Source organism: Humulus lupulus, chromosome 7 (genome assembly GCF_963169125.1).
Source record: "Humulus lupulus chromosome 7, drHumLupu1.1, whole genome shotgun sequence".
Lineage (NCBI taxonomy): Eukaryota > Viridiplantae > Streptophyta > Magnoliopsida > Rosales > Cannabaceae > Humulus > Humulus lupulus.
Genome location: NC_084799.1, coordinates 165568796 through 165588855, shown reverse-complemented (window position 1 = coordinate 165588855; position 20060 = coordinate 165568796). Strand labels below are relative to the sequence as shown.

The following is a 20060-nucleotide window of genomic DNA, read 5'->3' as shown; positions in this document are numbered from 1 at the left end:
ATGGGCACGAGACCCCGATGGGCGCGAGACGCCTGATGGGCGCGAGGCACCTGATGGGCACGAGATGCCTGATGGGTGCGAGACGCCTGATGGGGGCAGGCCCTGTTGGGTGCGAGACACTTGACGGGCGTGAGGTCGCTGTTGGGTGCGAGGCGCCTGATGGGTGTGAGGTGCGAGTCCCTTCGACTGGATGTGAGGCACCACCAAGACTCAAGGTGCCACCCAAGGTGTGAGATAAGGGCCTCACTAGGTGCGAGACGCGGGCATGTTTGGGACCACCTTTGGAGTGCGTTACCTTGGGACTATAGGCTATGCGCTTTTGGCAATTTTCCTATATTCATAGTTCATTTGGAACTTTTGCATCAACAACCTCTTGGTGGCACATAGTAGCCTTTTACTGCCAACATGTACGCAATGCCTTTGGTGACCCTTAGCCATTTATTTCAATAAAGGACATGACCTTTTTTCCTTGGCGAATTTTTGGCATCCACATATATCTTATTAAATAAATAAATGAATGAGAAAATGCCATGTGACATTTTTGATGCCACACGTCCTAGTCATTGTGCTTGCATAGTGGCTGACGCTAGCCCTAGGGTTGGATTCACTAGCATGACACAAATTGAGTAGTTACTTCAATGTGCCAAGAACATCCTCCAGCAAGTTCACATCTCACCCATACTTGATGATTGCCTTCACTTCATTGTAGTCCATCGACAATGACTTCAAAATTATGATGGGTTGACTTTCCTCATTAACCTGAAAATCAATGTTAAAAAGTCTTGTAACAATTTGATTAAAGTTATCACTATTCTCATCTAAAGTTAGAGACAAAGACAACTTATACACATATATCTTTCCAAGAAATTAATGTTATTTGACATTAAAGGCGTCATGTAGAGGCTCTCCAATTTCTGCTATATCCCACAACCTGTCTTCTCTTCTTGAGTCTTCCTTCTAACAGTGTTAAATAGGTACATGATGATGGTGTAATAGGCAAGTTTCTCCATCTCCTCTATCTCTTCGGTTTTTAACTTTTCAACAAGTGAATTAGGGTCGCCAAGCACTTTAGCAATTTTCTGGTGAACTAGTATCTTTCAAGCGTTCTATCCACCAGCCAAAGTCACCATTCCCATCAAACTTCTCTAACTCGAACTTTGCAGAGGCATTCGAGGCTTCTTGGTAGAATCTCTGATGAATCAATCTGTGAAGCTTTCTTGATAAAGATCGCTAAACCTGGCTCTGAACTATTGTAAATGTTGAAGCTTCTAAATAGTAAGATTCAACAAAGATCAACAAACACATCAAGATATTATAATGGTTCATATCAATAAATTGATCCTACATCTAGTTTGAGCACAACCACAATCTCCACTAATGAATTCTAAATACTTACAATCTCTCACAATTGAGAATCTCAACAAGTACTTCTAAAAGGAAATGATCACACTTGATCTCTATCACTTTCCCAAACCCCAAGTACACCCAAGCTCTCAATCTTCAAAACACAGTATTGGGGACCTTCTTTCTCCAACAATAGACTCTCTTTTTAGATTGTCATAATGTATTATGTTATCACTTAATACAAATGAAAGTGTTGGAATGTATTTATAGGTTGATTTCCTAATACGGTATGTAAAAAAATGTTATGACAGGTTAAATGAATGTTGAAAATTTGGAGAATTAACTTCCACACGTAGTGAGAGGGAGAGACAGAGAGTGATCAGGAGGTGTGAACCCATTGTAAGAGAGAGTTCCAGTGGCTGACCGTCGTGAGAGTAGAGAGATGTGCAAGGCGTCATGAGAGTGTGAGAGTGAGAGAAAGAGAAAAATGATGGTGAAGAAGAGAGGTAGAACATGTGATGCGTGACACGTAGCCAAATAACTTAAATTGGAGGACAAAAGCATAAAGTTAATATGAAAAATGGTAAATTTCATATAATATATATATATAATGTGATGTTATAAAACTCTATGTTGATTCCACAGGTTATGCGCCGTTTAAATTTATTAATTCTTTAGTTTAGAAGTAAATCTTACATAACTACTTAACTAATTAAAAATTGCCACAATTAAATTTTGTACTTCTTAACTATTAACGAAAAAATATAAATTTTATAATAGTTATTAAATGAGATATATATATATTTTTTTCATTTTAAGTATTTTATGTTAGGTAAGCTCATTGAAGCTTATATATAGCCTTAATTTTATTTAAAATAAGTTTATTAGAAGTTGATTTAAATTTGAATATATTATAAAGAAAAAGTTGTATATTACTTATTTGTTATTTTATATTTTTTGCACTAATTTTAAAAAATGCCCAAATTAAATTTTCATCTTTGCCACCAAATTTTTTAGAGGACCTAAATTTTAAATATTTTTATTTTAAATAATTAATAAAAAATAAATGTGTAAAATAATTATAGATTGAGTTGAGTTGTATTATTTTTAGATTTTAATTGTTATGTATAAATTCTTTAATAACATATTATTTTCAAAAAATAACTTTCAACTTTTCTAAAATTTTAACAAACGGCCAATATGAGCTATTCCTATGCTCATCATATTGGTGAACTTAATCTTAAATAAAAGACTTCAAAAAAGTTACATTAATTCACCACAATTATTACCATACGATTACGAAGTAAGATCTTTTTGAGGATAACGAACGAAGTCACATGATTAACATTTATTAATTATTCTTTTTATTTTTGGTGTGTTAATAATAATAATAATTGTAACGTTTAATTATTTTTGTTTTCCCCCGTCTTAAGCACTGACGAAGAAAATTGCTAATGTATTATTAGGCTGATTTAAGCTTATAAACCTCTGAAGAGAGTCTGCGACGCTTTCCCATCTATCACTTCTTTCCTGTTACCTTCACTTTCCCGGAGAATACAAATATTAAAAATAAAATCAGAAGAGACACATTTCTTTAGAACAGAACCAAAATCCGACTGAACAAACCCTAATTCCCGGTCCGGAAGCCAACCCATTTCGTTTGAAGCCACTCAATTCTTTGTAAAGCTTGTTCGATTATTTTTTCAATTCTCCCATGAGATTTTTGCTCCCTGAATTCACAGAGCGGTGACCTATCCATCTATGGCTGGGTCGACAACGGTGGACAAGAGCCCATTGCTATCGCCGACGAGCTCTCGCTCGGTGACGGAGACGGTGAACGGGTCGCACAAGTTTGTGATCCAGGGCTACTCCTTGGCCAAGGGCATGGGAGTCGGTAAACACATTGCCAGCGACAATTTCATGGTTGGGGGTTACCAGTGGGCCATTTACTTCTACCCAGATGGCAAGAATCCGGAGGACAATTCCGCCTACGTTTCGGTATTCATCGCGCTCGCCAGCGAGGGTACCGATGTCAGAGCCCTGTTCGAGCTTACCCTCGTCGATCAGAGCGGGAAGGAGAAGCACAAGGTCCATAGTCATTTCGATCGTTCTCTTGAAAGTGGCCCCTACACGTTGAAGTATCGGGGCAGTATGTGGTACGAACTGAATTTTAATTGCTGTTGTGTAATTGGTACTTTATACATTTTTGTTTCAATTAACCGAATTGTTTATGGGGGACCAGATAAAAAAATCTTTGAACGGAATTTGATTTTGTGTTATAACTTGATTTGTCTTTAAATTTGGCATCAAAGATGTATCAAGATAGGATTTTTTGAATTTATTGATGGAACTTTTGTGGTGATTTTGATACTGCTCGGAATGTGTATCCCATGGATGTGAAAATTCTTTGATTTGCAGTTATTAAAATGTAGGAAAATATATCATGGAGTGCACCTTAATGTTTTGTGGATAAGTGTTACTTGTTTTGATTTGTGGCATCTTTAAAATAATTCTTGTATGAAATATCATTTTCTAAAATATAGAAGAATAAGTGAGCTACAAAGCCAGCAGGCTTACTAACTGACAATATCATGAGTATATTATATCTACTTGAGGGCTTTGGCAAATTTGATACAAGTGCTATGCTTATTGTTGGTTTCTTTTTAGGGTTAGATTAAATAAACTTATCACTTTTGATTATAACTTTCTGTCTAAGTTTTAATAAGCATGTGCTTATTGTCTAGAGTTACGAAAATGCTAACGAGTTCTAAAAAGGGCTGCATTTAAGGTTGATAGCATGAATCAAAGAGTGTCTAGAGCTCTGAAAAGGCTAATGACTAGTGTAAGAATGGGCTTCATTTAAGGTTGATAGCATAAGTCAAAGCGTGCCTAGAGTTCTGAAAAGGAAAATGAGTTAGTGTAAGAATGGGCTTCATGTAAGGTTGATAGCATAATCCAAAGAGCTTTTTGTCACCAGAAAGTGCCTATTCCTTGTGTGAATTAAGGGTCATGGGGTCACTATTTTTGAAATGAAATGTTAGATATTTAGTGAGAAAAAAGACAATGCTTGAACTTTAAACCAAAACAAACTAAATTAATTGACAGGATTCTCCATTTTTATTTGTTCAAAGATTGGTAAAAGACTGTACTTGTATTTTTTTTCATGACAATTGTGGTGATGTAGACAAATGCTTCCAGTTTCATCTATAATATTCTTGGCCTTGATAAGGGTGAGAAGATGCAATATTCATGTAAATTGGATTCTCATTTTCCCAGGCCAAACTTTGAAGCGGAGGAATTTTTTTGACAGCAGTAGATTTGTACATCATAGGTTGTCAGATGATACAAATCCTGAAAACTTTGTACTCCAAAAGTTAGAGGAATTAACAAAATAATCAAAGGTCGAAAGGTTTAGCTTTGATGGTTTCTACGAAGATGAATTTTACCGAAAGTTTGTGTTAACAACTCTGAGTGATGATTTAGGGTTGCTATGGTTAGGTTTTGCGAGGATTGTGTCTTATTAAACAAACAAACAAAAAAAATATTATGGTGTAAATTTTAGGGTAAAAACTAAGAAATTAGATTTGGTAAAATTATATGAAGGGCAAAACATATTAGCTATGGTAAACATAAACATTCAGAAAAATAAAAATATCGCCACTTAAATTTCAATAATGCAAACAAAACAAATTAAACCGATCTATCTTTTCTTTCATTCTTTGTTTTTTAATGATCTGTGAAAGTAGCTGAGCTATCTTAGAATTTAAGTGTATGAATGCATTAACTTTACCTTTTCTCCCAAACCTGGATCACCTGGACTTTTGATTTCTTCTTGAATTTAATTGCTACTTACTGTAATGAATTATAGAGTGTGCAAACATTGAACATTTCTATCTACATGTTTATCTCTAAGGTATTAATTTATTTATTTTGTTTTGTATTTTAGGGGATACAAGCGTTTCTTCAGACGAGCTTTGCTTGAAACTTCAGACTTTTTGAAAGATGATTGCTTGAAAATCAATTGTACAGTTGGAGTTGTAGTTTCAGCGGTAGATTCTCCACGATCACATTCTATTCGGGTCCCAGAATCTGATATTGGTACACATTTTGGGATGCTATTGGAAAATATGGAAGGTTCAGATATTAGTTTTGATGTGGCTGGTGAAAAGTTTCGTGGTCATAAGTTGGTGTTGGCTGCTCGGTCCCCTATATTTCGTTCTAAATTCTTTGAGGGGTTAGAGGAAGATAATACAGAGGTTGAAATTACAGATCTGGAACCTAAAGTATTCAAGGTATGTCTGAAATTTCAATTGAAGAAATGAATTAACATTTCTTATCTAGTGGTCAATTTTCAGAGTTAAAACTGCCATTGTATGGTTTTAAATCTAAAGTTCCTACTTTCTATCATTTTCCACAGGCCATGTTGCATTTCATATACAGAGATTCCCTACCGGAGGATGTGCAGCTTGAAACACCAAGTACGTCGCCTACATCCTTGGTATCTGACTCATTAACTGCAAAACTATTAGCAGCAGCTGATAGGTACGGTCTGGATAGGCTCAGACTAATGTGTGAGTCTCATCTCTGCAAGGATATATCTGTGAAATCTGTTGCTGAAATTCTAGCTTTGGCTGACCGATGTAATGCCTCTGAACTAAAAACTGTTTGTCTAAGATTTGCTGCTGAAAACCTTGCAGGTATGTTTTTCTATATCAATTTATGATTGTCATGTTAGTTCCCATTTTTTATGATGTGCAAGCCAAAGTTAAAAATGCTAAAATCAGATATGAAAGCAATATGTGTAATGGATATTGATGCATTTTAATAATTAATTTATAATAAGAATACACGGTGTGAAAATTCTAGCGAACAAGTGTTTACAATTTGAATTTCCTGCGAAACTTGTATAATTGAATTGACTAAAACAATTTTTATGCAAGCATAGCTTAGTTGATTCCCCCTGATGTCCATTAGATATGCATCCAATTACATATATGCAAGGATTACACCACACACTACTTGGAACTCTTAATTAAATTTCTTAGGATATTCTGGATGAATGTGACTTTAAATTGGTATTTGATAATTTATATGGATATGTCTTCCCAAAGAAGTACCTCCGCAATGATATTGATGAGTGATTTTTATTCTTAAAACAGTTTTTAGTTATTCAAAAGAAGAATAGATGCCAAAGTTTATGAATAAAAAGTTTTCTTAAAGAACTATATATGCTTCCTTTATATAGTTCTTAAATAATTGGGATGCTGTCAACGGGGAATTCGATATTTCTGTGATACTGTTATCCTTTGTGGAGTAGTTTCTGAATTTCAACACCACAAAGTATAATTCTAAAACTATTGGTAAGGATGGGATGATTTTTCAAAAGTTGAAATAGAAATGCTTATTTGTTTGAGTTGGGTTATTTATGTTTGGATAAATCGGCTACATTGGTTGGAATGATTTTTGCAATAATAAAACTAGTCTTGTTACTTATCCCAATAAGGAAAACGAAAATTGATGATATTGATGTGTAATACCAAAGAAGGAATTTGGTAATTGCTGGAGACCATGGATAACTGGTGTGTAAAAATATATATTTACTTTTGGGCTTTATAATTGATAAATCTAAGGAAAGTTTGGCCTTTAAAGCTTTTAGGCAAGGAAATCCAGTGTCGTCATTTTCTTTTCTCGTTGGGAGATAATGTGTTAAGTTCATTGGAGAATTAGGGCAAGGGAGTGTTAGAAGATCAAGGGATTGTAGTTAATGTTGTGCAAATGAGACTTTTTTTTGCCTAATGAAAACTTATAATTTGTCAATCTTATAACAATAAGAAGGGCTAAGAATGGTATGTATTGGTTTTAAATATGGGATATTTGCGGTGAAAGGACCTAATTTATTATGTTTGTAGCACTTAAGTACCCAAGTTATATTTTTAGCGGTGAAAGTACTTTCCGTTCATGTTTTGATGCAGTTCAGTATAACCGTCAATTCTCACCGTTAAGTTCGATTGTAACACGTAAGAAAAAATACCCAATTAAATAGATATTTGCGGCGAAAATACTTAATTAAAGAGATATTTGTGGCGAAAGTACTAAATTTAAGATATATTTGCGGCAAAAGTACCAAAGTTATAAGTAAGTTTCACGACATGATGATAGACTTAATGGCGAAACAAACAGATGCACTGAATTACACCAAAACATGGACGAAATGTACTTTTGCCGACAAAAAAATAACTTAGGTACTTAAGTGCTACAAACACAATAATTTAAGTACTTTCGCTGCAAATATCTCTAGTATGTATTAGTTTTAAATATTGATATAGCCAAGAAGGGCTTGTATGTATTAGTTTTAAATATTGATATAGCCAAGAGTGTACTTGTTGATATTAGGTGATGTATCTTAATGAAAGGAAATATTAAGTTTATATGATAGGTTGAGGTATACTTTAGAGAATGGACTTTTGATATTCATATTTGGCTTCTTATTGTGGCACTCCTCTTTCCGTTGGTGTTTGGTAACTGAACTAATTGTAGACAAAGTAAGAGGTATTTGTAAGAGTTTTTCTGTTTATTTGTCCCTCAAATTATGAGCAATTCAGAAGTTGCCTTCGGATGACTAACAATGTTAAAATTTTTTTAAGTAAGATTTCTGTTAGATTTCGTCCAATGTAGCTAACAGAATGCTGGTACTTTAAATGCTAATGTGGCATTGCCATGTTATTGCCACTTGTATAATTCAAAATAAAAAAATTAATTGAAAATTTAAAAATATTAAAAGTTATATTTTATAAATAAAAATAAAATCCAATTTTAATTAAATGGAAAACTTATATTAGTTTAAAAAAATAAGTAAATTAAAAATAATACTAAATTTTTTCTCTTCAAAACTAATACTAAAAATACAAGGCGGAATAACATTCTGCCAAGTAAACTCATTATTAGTTGTAAGTGCAAACTTAACTAGTCCATGAATAGCATTATTACAACAACACAAAACATGTACTAAAGTTGCACTTGGAATGAGAGATAATGAGTTTCTAATATCACTTGAGTGAAAACCCCACTGAAAAGTAGTTGGGGGAGGGTACACAATTAATCACCAATTTAGCATCACTTTCTATAGTAGAGACATGTAAACCATGATGTGCTATCCAATGAAGACTCATACTAAGCGCCAGAGCCTCTGCTTCCTTAGCACTAAAGAAACCAGCCAAAGGTTTAGCAAGGCACGCCAAAGGAAAACCATCTGAATCACGAACTATAGCTCCAATACCACATAAACCTTGGTGGATGTCCAGAGCAACATCCACATTCAGTTTAAGGGAGTGAAGTTTAGGGGGTCCATGAAGATGGTGTATCAAGGCGCTGCTTCTTGGAAACATGAGAATGGTGATGTTGTGCCTGAAACCACTCTGAGCAATATAGACAAGCCCACTCAAGAAGAACTTGAGGGGGGCGAGTATGATATCCATGTCTTGACTTATTACGTTCTCCAAATGCTCCAAGCTATGATGCAAAGATGCAAAGAAGATAACGAAGTATTTAGGGTAGTTAACATGTCCAAAATATTCCAAGTAAAACAAGACTTGAGAAGGACCCAAAATTGTGATAGTTTCCAAACTTGTGTAGATAATGGATATAGAAACAAAGCATGTAGAGTATCATAAAAAGCAGTGCCACAGTGGAAGCAGTTGGAGGGACAAGGAACATGATGATGTTGTACAACAATAGCATTAGGAATAATATCTAGACAGGATCTCCAAATAAACAACTTTCCTTGGCAACTTAAGAGACCAAAGCTTCTTCCACCAATTAGACAAAGCAGGATTACAAGAGTAAGTAGGAATGTCATTTGATGAAGCAGCCACATGATAGCCTGATTTAATCGAATACTGACCATTATGAGTGAAATGCCAACACAAGCAATTAGGAGAAGCAATGGGGCTTAAGACGATAGACTGAATCAGAAAAACATCAGTTGGAAGAAACATATTACGAAGTAGATCAACATGCCATGTCCGATCATGAAGAATGAGGCCTTGCACTAAATTCGAGAATGCAGAACATAAGTTTATATAATACATTTTATGGAGCAAAGTGTTAAGATCGAAATGTAAAGCATTACATGTGAAAAGTAAATATATTTACTAGAGAACTTAGATGATAGAGAAAAGAACAGAAAGGTTTTAAAGTTAAAATATTAATATAATTTTGATATAATTTTGAATTGATGAAATAGGTTGGAGAATGTTATATTTATATATGAAGGTATAATACTGCAAGAACTACCAAGGACTGGTGTGTTTTCTGAATGCTGCAAAAGAAACTATACACTTAATTGTTTAAAAAACAGTATATGAAGAAATGGTTCCAAGAAACATATTTATGATGTATAACTCCTATCAAAACAAATACCAATGTAACACGGTCATAATAGTAACATAAATAAAATAAAATACTATGTATATGTGTACACATAAAAACCATAATGAAATACGTATATAGATCGAAAGAAAACTGTATAGTGCAAAAAGTATAGCCATAATAAAATTAAAATACTAATAGAAGAGTACAATTACTGATGTGAACAAAGTTGCATTAGCAAATAAAATATTGAGAACTATAATATTAGCGTTGCAAATAAAAGTCAGTGACTATGCAGAGAAAAGGGAAAGCCTAAATAAGAACAATATAATTAAATATTTAATAGAGCAACCAAGAAGATATACCTATAGTGGACTTGTAGTATTAGTTAAAATAGGACGAAAAGTATGTGGTCGAGGTAGCCATGGATTTGTATTGACGCACACCAAATTACCATCGCCAATGGACCAACACAAACCTTCCTTTAATATACCACGTCCCCAAATAATTGATCTCTAAGTATGAGAATTATGGTATCCAATTGGAGCATTTGGTATATTACCTCGAGGATAATACTGGCCTTTATAAACCATGGCAAACAAAGTCTCAGGTTCCATCAATAACTGCCATGCTTGTTTTTCTAAGAGGGCTTTGTTAAGACGGACCAAATCCCAAAAACCCGGTCCACCTAATTCCTTTGAAAGGCACATCCTCTACCATGATAAGAGATACATAATCTCATGTGGGGATTGGTCATCCCACAACTTCTCCTTTTACAGTGACTTCGGTGCCACAAAAAATTTCAGACTCAGATTTGGATTCGACTCGGTACGTACAGACATAACATGTTTTAGTGTAGAACAAGAAAGTTTAGAAGCCTCACATAGTAGTAAAGAGCCATCTGCAAATAATAAATGTGAAATTGAAGGGGCATGTCGAGTAATAGAATAACCTCTGAATGTACGAGGCATCTCAGCACTTTGTAACAAACGTGACAGACCCTCTAAAATGATTAAAGACTAAAAATGAAATAAAGGATCTTCTTGGCGAAGGCCTCACTGAGGTATGACATGACCAGTAGGTGAGCCATTGAAGAGAAAACTATATTTGACACTTCTAACACACTCCATTATCAAATTATCCCATACTACATTCAGTCCCAACTTAAGTAACATAGCTTTCAAAAAGCTCCATTCTACTCGATCGTATGCTTTAGATATATCCAACTTCATGATTGCAAAGCCTTTTTCCCCTGTAGTTTTGTGTTTCAAAGCATGAAGTAATTCATAGGCCAATATTATCACTGATAAGCCAATTAGCAACAAACGCACTCTGCTGAGGAGATATAAGCAGTGGAAAAAACAGCTTCAGTCTATGAAGAAGATCTTTGGAGACTATCTTGTAAAGGACATTATACAAACTTATGGGTCTAAAATGTGCAACTTGAACAGGGGATTTTATCTTTGGTATAAGCGTAATAAGAGTAGAGTTGATAGAACCAATTTGAGTAGGAAATTACGGCAAAGAAAGTACAGCCTGGGTAACTGAATGTCCGATGATATTCCAATGTGACTTGCATAACAAACCTGTGTCAATATATTTAACATAAATTACTGTTATCTAGAGTTTAATCAGCTTTCTGTCCAATTCATGAGTATATTGTTACCCAATTTGAATGCTGGGTTGGTAATGGGAAGTTAGAGAAGAATATTAGATGTAGTGTGTTAAGGGTCATTTGGTGGCATTGGCTTGTGCAATTAGGTACAATTTGGGGAATGGATTACTATTGGGGAAAGGTTAAGTGTAGGGTTGCTGTTTGGTTATACAATGTAGAAGAGTTTGCATTTTTCTCGTTTTCCCATTTTAATCAGGGTCCTAGAGGTTCTTCTGTAATCGAATTTCATGTTCTGGTAAATTGTTTCCCCTCCTACTTGTATTGCCTTGTAATGATTTGAAATACTAATTGATAGTTTTTATTTTTTTATTAATAAAATAAAGGTGGTGGAGTTGATCGAGGTTATTTGCTTAATAATTTTCAGGAGCTAATGTTCCAGCAGATAGACTAGCTAATTTCACTGGATTTGTATGAAATTAGCTAGCTATCTGTTGAATAACTTCATTTGTTTATTCTTTGATAATGATCATCTGATCAGACCTGAATATTGCTGTTCCAAAGCCTTGGTTTCTTATCATCCATTTTTTTTTCCTGCATTGGATTTGGTATCTCTGAGCTTTGTTTAGCTCAATGGGTAAGGTTAGTTGCATCGCTTGGCTAAATACTGGTTTATGTCTATATTCTCTTCCTACGTTGGGTGTTTTTCCAAGCACAAAAGAGAAAAGGAAAGGGAAGAACTGGGAGTGGACACCCTTGTAAGGTAGCCTTGTTAAGAATGTGTTTATCAAACTAGACTTTATTGTGTAAAGTCGTAATGAGTTTGTGGGCACCCATGTCTAGTTCAGATTTCATGTTTCTCTCACCTCAATTTTTTTTTTATTGAGTTGAGTTAACTGCACTAGATATTAATGCATGGTAACTGAACTGACCGTGGCAGCAAATTTATGGCTCAGAGGCTTGTATTGTAAGTTCAATATGATCTTGGGAGTATTGTAAATGAGCATAAGAAATAAATTATTTTGGATGTCAAATTTCTTCTAGGTTGTTGATTTTGTACCAGCATTGCTGGTAATTGCGATCATGGGAAAGCCTAAGGAATAGGCTATACGATTTGCATGCTTCAAAGAGAGCTATGTAATAGACTTAGGGAGGCATCACCTAGGTCAGTAATCCTACCACGTCTTGCTGTAGTTCAAATCTTGAATTTTGGTTGTATTTGTGATGTCCCATAAAAAAAAATTTAAGTATGTGGTAAAATTTTTAAAACACAACTAGTTACATGCATTCGTCTTGTAAAATAATTGTAGTTACATGCATAATGGAGGAGTTTATTTTATCTTCTGGATTTATCTACCTTTTCATGGAAAGCCAATTGTGAAATTTCTGTACTTTTGAGAAGAAACTAGGACTATTTCAGGTGTAATCTGCTCATGTTTAATATGTTGGTACCTCATCTTTAATTGAACTTCTTTCTTTCAGCTGTTATGAGAACAGACGGATTTGAGCACCTCAAAGAACATTGCCCATCTCTGCAGTCAGAACTTCTGAAGACAATTGCAGGATGTGATGAGGATTGCAGCAGTGGTGGAGGGAAGACCCGGAGTGTGTGGGCACAACTATCAGATGGGGGTGATACCAACGGTCGCCGGGTCAGGCAAAGAACTTGATTTCAGAAAATTGCTGTTTTGTAAATGCAACAGTGAACTAAAACAGAAAAGTTTTCCTTGTTCAGCTTTTGATATTAAATTTAAAAAAAAAATGGGGAAAAAGATGATTGTTGAAACGGTAAAGTAGGTGGTCTATGTTGCAGGTTCTGTTATAAAATGGTGCTGTGATTCTGATCTGAACTAATTGAGGAATAGGGGCTTGTAGCTGTTTGCTGGACTAATAAGTGCTAACCCTGATATATCCTGAAGTCTGTCATATGTTCCAAGTATTTTTGGCCTTTGTTATATTATATTCTTTTCCTCCTTTGGTGCCAAATCTAGATAGTGTGTTGTAAAGAATGTATTTTCTTCTGCTATTTGTATTCATGGCAACATTAAAAATCGGAGTAGAGTTTTAGCAACCAGTCTTTTTATTTTTATTTTTGTGGTATGCAAATTGTTATCTTGTGTTGTGACGCTGGTCGCTTATTCTTAAAATGCGCACAATACTAAACCCGTTGTTGGCTTATTACTAATTCCATCTTGTGTTTGTTGTCTTGGAACAGCCGCACCACTAGACGTGGCTGAGCATTATGTTTATTATTAAGAATGAATAGATATTATTGTATGTATTTACAAAAATACCTTCAACCAAATTATTTACAAAACTTGGGAAATCCAGCTTTTTGAAATTTGTTGTTGTAAAAAATTATCTTTTATTTGCTTTTAAGATATCAATTGATCATTTTTTTTATTAAAATTTTTGTTTTTAAATTGTATTATTTTATTACTTTTTGATTATCTCCAAAACTTATTTGTAAACATCTTAATATACCAATTAATTATTTTTAGGTTATATTATGGTATTTTATTATTTAAAATACATTTTAGTAATCTTCAAGCTTATTTCAAAAACTAATGAGTTGCCATATAGTATAATAAGTTACCATATAATTTATTAATAAAAATTAATTTAGTACACTATAAGGTAATCTTTAAATAAAAACTTTTAATAGACTTTTTTAATCACCCATGTAATTTACATGTCTTATTAATTAAGGAATTTTACATAAAATACCAAAATTAACAAATCTTTTACAATTTTATTATCAAGCGGAATTTTAAACTTTTCACTGTTTCCAATTAACTTATACTATTATATAATTAAATATTACACAAATACTATTTATACTCTAACACTTACTTCATCATCATTTCTAAACATTATAATTAATTTTTTTTATTTCTTACACTCTCTTCAAATATACACGTTTCCCTATTCTCACTCACTTTATTGTTTACACTATTTCTATTCATTATTCTATTTTTTTTATCATGTCACGTATACTCTTTCTATTCTTATTCTCAAACTTCTACTTTATTGGTTATTATTATCATTATTATTATTATTATTATATAATGTGTAGAATGTAATTTAATAAAATATTGTGATGTTTTTAAAAAAAAGATAGCTTTCAACAACTAGCAAGTGATAAGATTACCCTATCTACTTCTTCCTACACCTTTTAATCATTTTTTTTCTTTTCTTTTCTTGCAAATTGCCCAATATCTCATACTCATTTCAGTTTTTATTTATCTTCTCAATTTTCCCTTTTTTTTCCCCTTCAGATATCAATATAATTTTTTGATCTCATATTCTTCATAATAGTTACTATTGAGACAAACTCTGGTTCTACCTCTCCATTTACACATAAAGCTCTCACTCTCGTGTTGTTGCTTTTTATGTTTATGTTGTGTTTTTTGTTAGATCTCTTAATGTTGTTGTTATACAAATTACCTTTATGTTGTTTACTAATTTTTTACCTTTTGAGGTTGTTTATTTGTTGTTTTTATTTCAACATATCAATATAATTTTTATATTATAAATATATATATATTTCTTTTTAGATGTTTTGTAGTTACTGTTGAGTTGCTTTAAGCTTTTAAGTTTGTTTTATTTCTTTTTGAAGATTACAAATGATAAAAGGTTGATCATACGGTTCAAGCAATATTTTTTTTCTTTTTAGATGGGATGAGTAAACATGTTGTTGATGATACACTGCCCATTTTTTTTTCATTTCTTGTGTCCAACACCTCTCTCTCCATCTCTTTCTTTTATTCTTTCTTCTTCTTTTTAAGACAATGTTGCATTGTTATTGATTTTGTGTTGATTTTGCGTTGACTATATAGGTTGTATGCCAAGATCATTGACAACAACGTCAACACAACATGCCAACAACCCCATAGTATCAATGTTTTAAATTGAACTTAAAAAAAATACTCTCATTGTTTTCATTATACTACCCAAAATTTCAATTCAGTGTTTTTCCTTCTAGATTTTGAAAATAACCAGAAAACAACCAGACTACAACAAAATTTGATGAATAAATTAGACCATCAACAAATTTTCACTTGATTTGAATGATTCTACAAATTTAAACTAGCAAATTAGAAGTTGTTTAGAAGATTTTGGTGATTCAATTTTTGCGCAATTGAATGTTTGGGTTTCATTTTTTTACCAATTTTTTTATTTAAATTTTGCAAATTGAATGTTTTTCTATGTTGTTTCCTTGAGATCTTGTTGTGGTTTTAGGTACTGTTGCTTTGCAAAGCTTGATTGCTGACATCCATGGAGATTTTTCGTTGCTTTGAGGTTCTTTGACATAGGTGATTAGCGAAGGAGAAGCTCCCTATTCACTATCACCCTATATGTTTCTAAAAAAAAATTGGTATCGTATTTTTGTTGAATTTCTATTGATTTTCCCCATTGGTGGTCATCAATTATGGTGATTTTCTGTTTTTGGCAGTTGGCAATTTTCAAGGTTGTGGTTGATTCTTTATTTGGTTGTTGTCGGTGAATGGGTCTTATTGAAGAGGGATTGATTATTGGTGAATGAGTCTCATAGATGATTTTTAAGCTTTGTAGGTTTGATTTTCCGTAGCTTTGATGGTTTGTGTTGATGGTGTTTGCCATAATTGTTGCTACCGACTGGAGCTTTAGTCTTCCATGCGAGACGCCTCCATTGAAGAAGAAGTCGTATAAAAGTTATTATACCCGTGTCACCATGAATGTGAAAAAAAATTAAGGGGACAGTATATTTGTTTTTTTTTGCTTTTTTTTTTGTATATATATGATAAAACCCCTATTAATTAAGAGACTTCTACGCTACCTTCAAGTCTATTTTAAAAACTAATTAGTTTTCATATAGTATAAAAGTCACTCTTATAATTCCAAGTTACCATGAATAATAGCTTATTAGAAAATGATACTATTTAGTATAATGCATAGTTACTGTTAAAAGCTATATTTTCGTTGCTTTCAAAATAATTTAAGAAACCAATTGGTAACCTTTTGATATATGACTAAATTTTTTAGTATACCACAAATTTAAAACAACCAACAAACTTAGTGAGTTACCAAAAATAATCTTCTTATGTTCTATTTAAAATTTACCAAACAATATCATAAAGAATCTATTTTAAAAAAGTTACTTGAAATATTTCTAAAATAGCTTTAAAATTGTTTAGAATACCATATGATATCTTTTAAATATAAAATAAAAATACAAAATTTGGTATATATATATTTTTTTAAGTTTAAAGTTTAGTTACTTTTTGGTTAACAAAATATGAAAAAGAAACTAAAAGGTTGAAAAAATACATGTTTCCCACATATAAAAATTACTACATTAAATAGTAGGTCGCGATGGTACCACTTTTGAGCCCAACCGACTAATGGTGTGGCCGATTTTTTTTTTTTGAAATTAAGGAGAGAGAAATAAAACAACTTATAAAAAACTGAAAACGGTAGATAGTACTGTGATGGAGAAAGAAAGGAGAAGAGATAAGACCAATTAGTTTAGAGATATTTACACATAACACTTATTTAATGAAAAAAATAACAATTTTACTGTTACAAGGTATTTTTTACATTTATACGGTATTACTAAATTAATTTCTTTTATACGGACTCAACAAGTCTATCCCCAAGTCTACAAGCAGTTCGTCAAGAGTTGCAGCATGCGCTCAGGCAACGGTGACATCGGGAGTGTGCGTGAAGTCACCATCATTACGGGGCTGCCCGCCGAACAAAGTGTCGAGATTCTTGAAGAGCTCGACGACGACACCCGAGTCATGTCGTTTTGAATAATCGGCGGGGACCACTGCCTGGCCAATTACCGGTCGACGATTTCAGTCCAGGAGGAGGAGGAGGAGGAGGAGGAGGAAGGTGGCGTCGCTAGTAGCGTTGAGGATACTTGCACGTTTGCTGATACCATTATACAGTGTAACCTTTCGTCATTGACTAGAATCGCTAAAAAAAATGACTGCTGATGAATGAACCCTTTTTTTTCTGTCGTTTTGGTCATTAAGTTGTCATATACATTTAATTAGTTCTTCTTCTTTCTATTATAGTATTGCTTTTTCCGAGGACAAAAAAAGAAAGAAGAAATTTTGTTCTCTTTGGATGAGTGAAGTAGTTGTGCAAGTGTTTTTCTGTAACAGATGATGAGCAAGAAAGAAGAAATTTTGTTCTCTTTGAAGTGACGCGAATCCAAAATTTTGTTGATTATATATATATAATATGAAAGTTCTGAAGAATTTTCTTTTGTCTTTTCCTTTGATGATATATTATTATTATTATTATTTATTTGTATATGATATTGTAGAATGGATTTTAGTAAGACAATGTATGATATTTATCATTAGTCGTATTTTTAATTTATGGTAATATGTATTTCATTACATATATATTGTTTCATAAATTATCTAAATATGTACCAAAAAAATGTTGTTTTGATGTTGTTTTTTAATTTATGTTGGGTTGATACAATGTACAACACACACAGATTTATATATATATATATATCAAGATGATTGAATTTGACATATAAAAACTTCATTTCAATTAGTCATGCATGAGCATGGAGTTACTGTCTTTCGCCAACTCCATAAAATTTAAGCATGAACACTTCTAATACACTTGGCATCACAGAATCTTGAAAATGTGGGGAAGTCATGGCCGAGAACTAAGCTCCTGCACGTGTTTGATCTATGTAATATTAGTAGACACTGGTCCACACAACACAAGAAAGCACACAAAGTAAACTCAAAATGGAATAGTATATTGTTGTATGTTAAAGAGCACAATTATGAAAATTTATATTTTAAACAATTGTTAGTTCTAAGTAGTAGATTTATGTATAGTTGTTTTCATGTTGTGTTTTAATTGTTTAAGTTTATATATAGTTGTTATGTTGTTGTACTGATATCTAATTATTGTTTACTTGTTTTAGATATATTTTGATTTTTAAAAAAAAAATGTTAGTATTCAATGGGTTGACTTCTAGTTGTTGTCCAATTATTGTTTTTTAGTTGATTATTAATGTGTTAGTATGTAGTGGGTTAATGTTTAGTTGTTTTCCAATTGTTGTTGTTTTTTAGTTTATTTTGGATATATATTTAGTTGTTTTGCAAAATATTTTGAGTTTATTTTTGCCGCATTTAAAAATGCAGGAAAAATTGTTTTGATGCTGCTTTTTTTGTTGTTTTTTTAGTTTATTTTGAGTTAATGTAATGAATTGATGTCTAATTATTTTTTCAACACCGTATTGTTGTGAGGTTGTTGTCGTGTTGCATTTAAGTTGCTTTTTTTTAATATACATTATATTGCAATGTGTTGTTTTTTTAAAATGTAAATGAATTTTTTGATGTTGTTTTTTAGTTTTTTTTAATTGCAATGAGTTGCACTGTATTGTTGGGAAGTTGTTGTCATGTTGCTTTCTTGTTGGTTTTTTAACGTTATGTTTTATGAATTGATGTTTAGTGTAAATCGTATTTTTGTAATTTTGAAACATTAAAATCGTATTTTTGAAAACTTGAGTTAGTAAAAATGTAAAAAATAAATGAAGGACCGTAAAAATGTAAAAAAATCATAAAAAATAAGTAAAAATACCCTTAAGTTTATGTAGAATGTTACAATAAAAACGGCTGAGGTTGTAAATTTTCCATATATTAAGTCGTTAAAGAAGCCTACCTCTAAAAGAAAATGAAACATATCACAAGTCTTAATTGATTGATATCTTGGCAAATAAGCCTCGGTAGTGTAAGACTGTTTTCTTTTTTGTCACCATTATTATTTATTTATTTTGACAAAATACCAATCTCTCCACTGTACTTGGCTAATAAACACATGAACTAGAAATTTGATCACAAAACACTATTATTAAAACTTAAAACAAGGCTAACACTAATAAAAAACTTAGTGTTGACCGCGTTTTTGGCCAACGACGTGAGAACGTCAAAAACGATAAAACCTTCAAGAGAAATTAAACGACACAGACGGTTTTATAAAGAAAGTAAATAACACACGCAATTTTTATAGTGGTTCAGCCCCAATATGTTGGTAATAGCCTAATTCACTTAGAGTTGTGATTATAGATCTGTACTCAAGATCAGATGAACTGAGCCAACTGAGTTTCTTCAGTACAGATTACAAGAATACAAGAATTCTTTCGGATATAAGTACTTTCTCTCTCTAGAAAATTCAGACCCAAAATTTCTCCCCAAAAAGTCTAAAAAGAAGAAGAAGACCCCTTTCTAATCCCATAGGCCATATATTTATAGGCTTAGGATCATACATTTGCTATCTCCTAGAATCGGGATATTTTATTATATTTATTACATTTAAATTACAAAAATATTCAAAATGTAACAAAACACCAAATCTGTGGGAAGAATGAGAGATTCCCGCGTATGCCAAGACCGATTCTTGTTGAAGCCGTTTATGGGAATCTTGACGTAGTCTGTTCTATCTGGTTGATGAATATCACCTTCTGGTCGGCCATACCTCTACTTGGACAGTTATGCACTTGGTTGGTAGGACATGCACTTGCTGGTAGGACATGCACTTGCTGGTAAGACATGCACTTAGCTGGTAGGACATGCACTTGCTGGTAGGACATGCACTTGCTGGTTGGACATGTGCATGGTCGATCGGCCAAGTCCATTACTGGGCAGCAAAGTCACTACTGGGCAGCAAAGTCATTACTGGGCAGACAAGTCATTCCTGGTCGGTCATGACACTTCCC

General features: G+C 32.9%; 1 protein-coding gene across 1 annotated transcript; it reads left to right on the top strand.

The window, feature by feature from the left end:
- Positions 1-2817: 2817 nt before the first annotated feature.
- Positions 2818-13530, top strand: LOC133788779 (BTB/POZ and MATH domain-containing protein 4-like). Its single transcript, XM_062226375.1, has 4 exons — positions 2818-3500; positions 5291-5636; positions 5762-6041; positions 12806-13530. The coding sequence occupies exons 1-4, from the start codon at positions 3106-3108 to the stop codon at positions 12991-12993; spliced, it is 1209 nt and encodes a 402-aa protein (XP_062082359.1). The 5' UTR covers positions 2818-3105; the 3' UTR covers positions 12994-13530.
- Positions 13531-20060: the final 6530 nt, after the last annotated feature.

Excerpts from the sequence above, each read along its gene's own strand:
- LOC133788779 (XM_062226375.1), top strand. The coding sequence starts at position 3,106 with ATGGCTGGGTCGACAACGGTGGACAAGAGCCCATTGCTATCGCCGACG. Across the intron at positions 3,501-5,290 it reads AAGTATCGGGGCAGTATGTG|GGGATACAAGCGTTTCTTCA; the intron begins GTACGAACTGAA and ends TTTGTATTTTAG. Across the intron at positions 6,042-12,805 it reads TGCTGCTGAAAACCTTGCAG|CTGTTATGAGAACAGACGGA; the intron begins GTATGTTTTTCT and ends TCTTTCTTTCAG.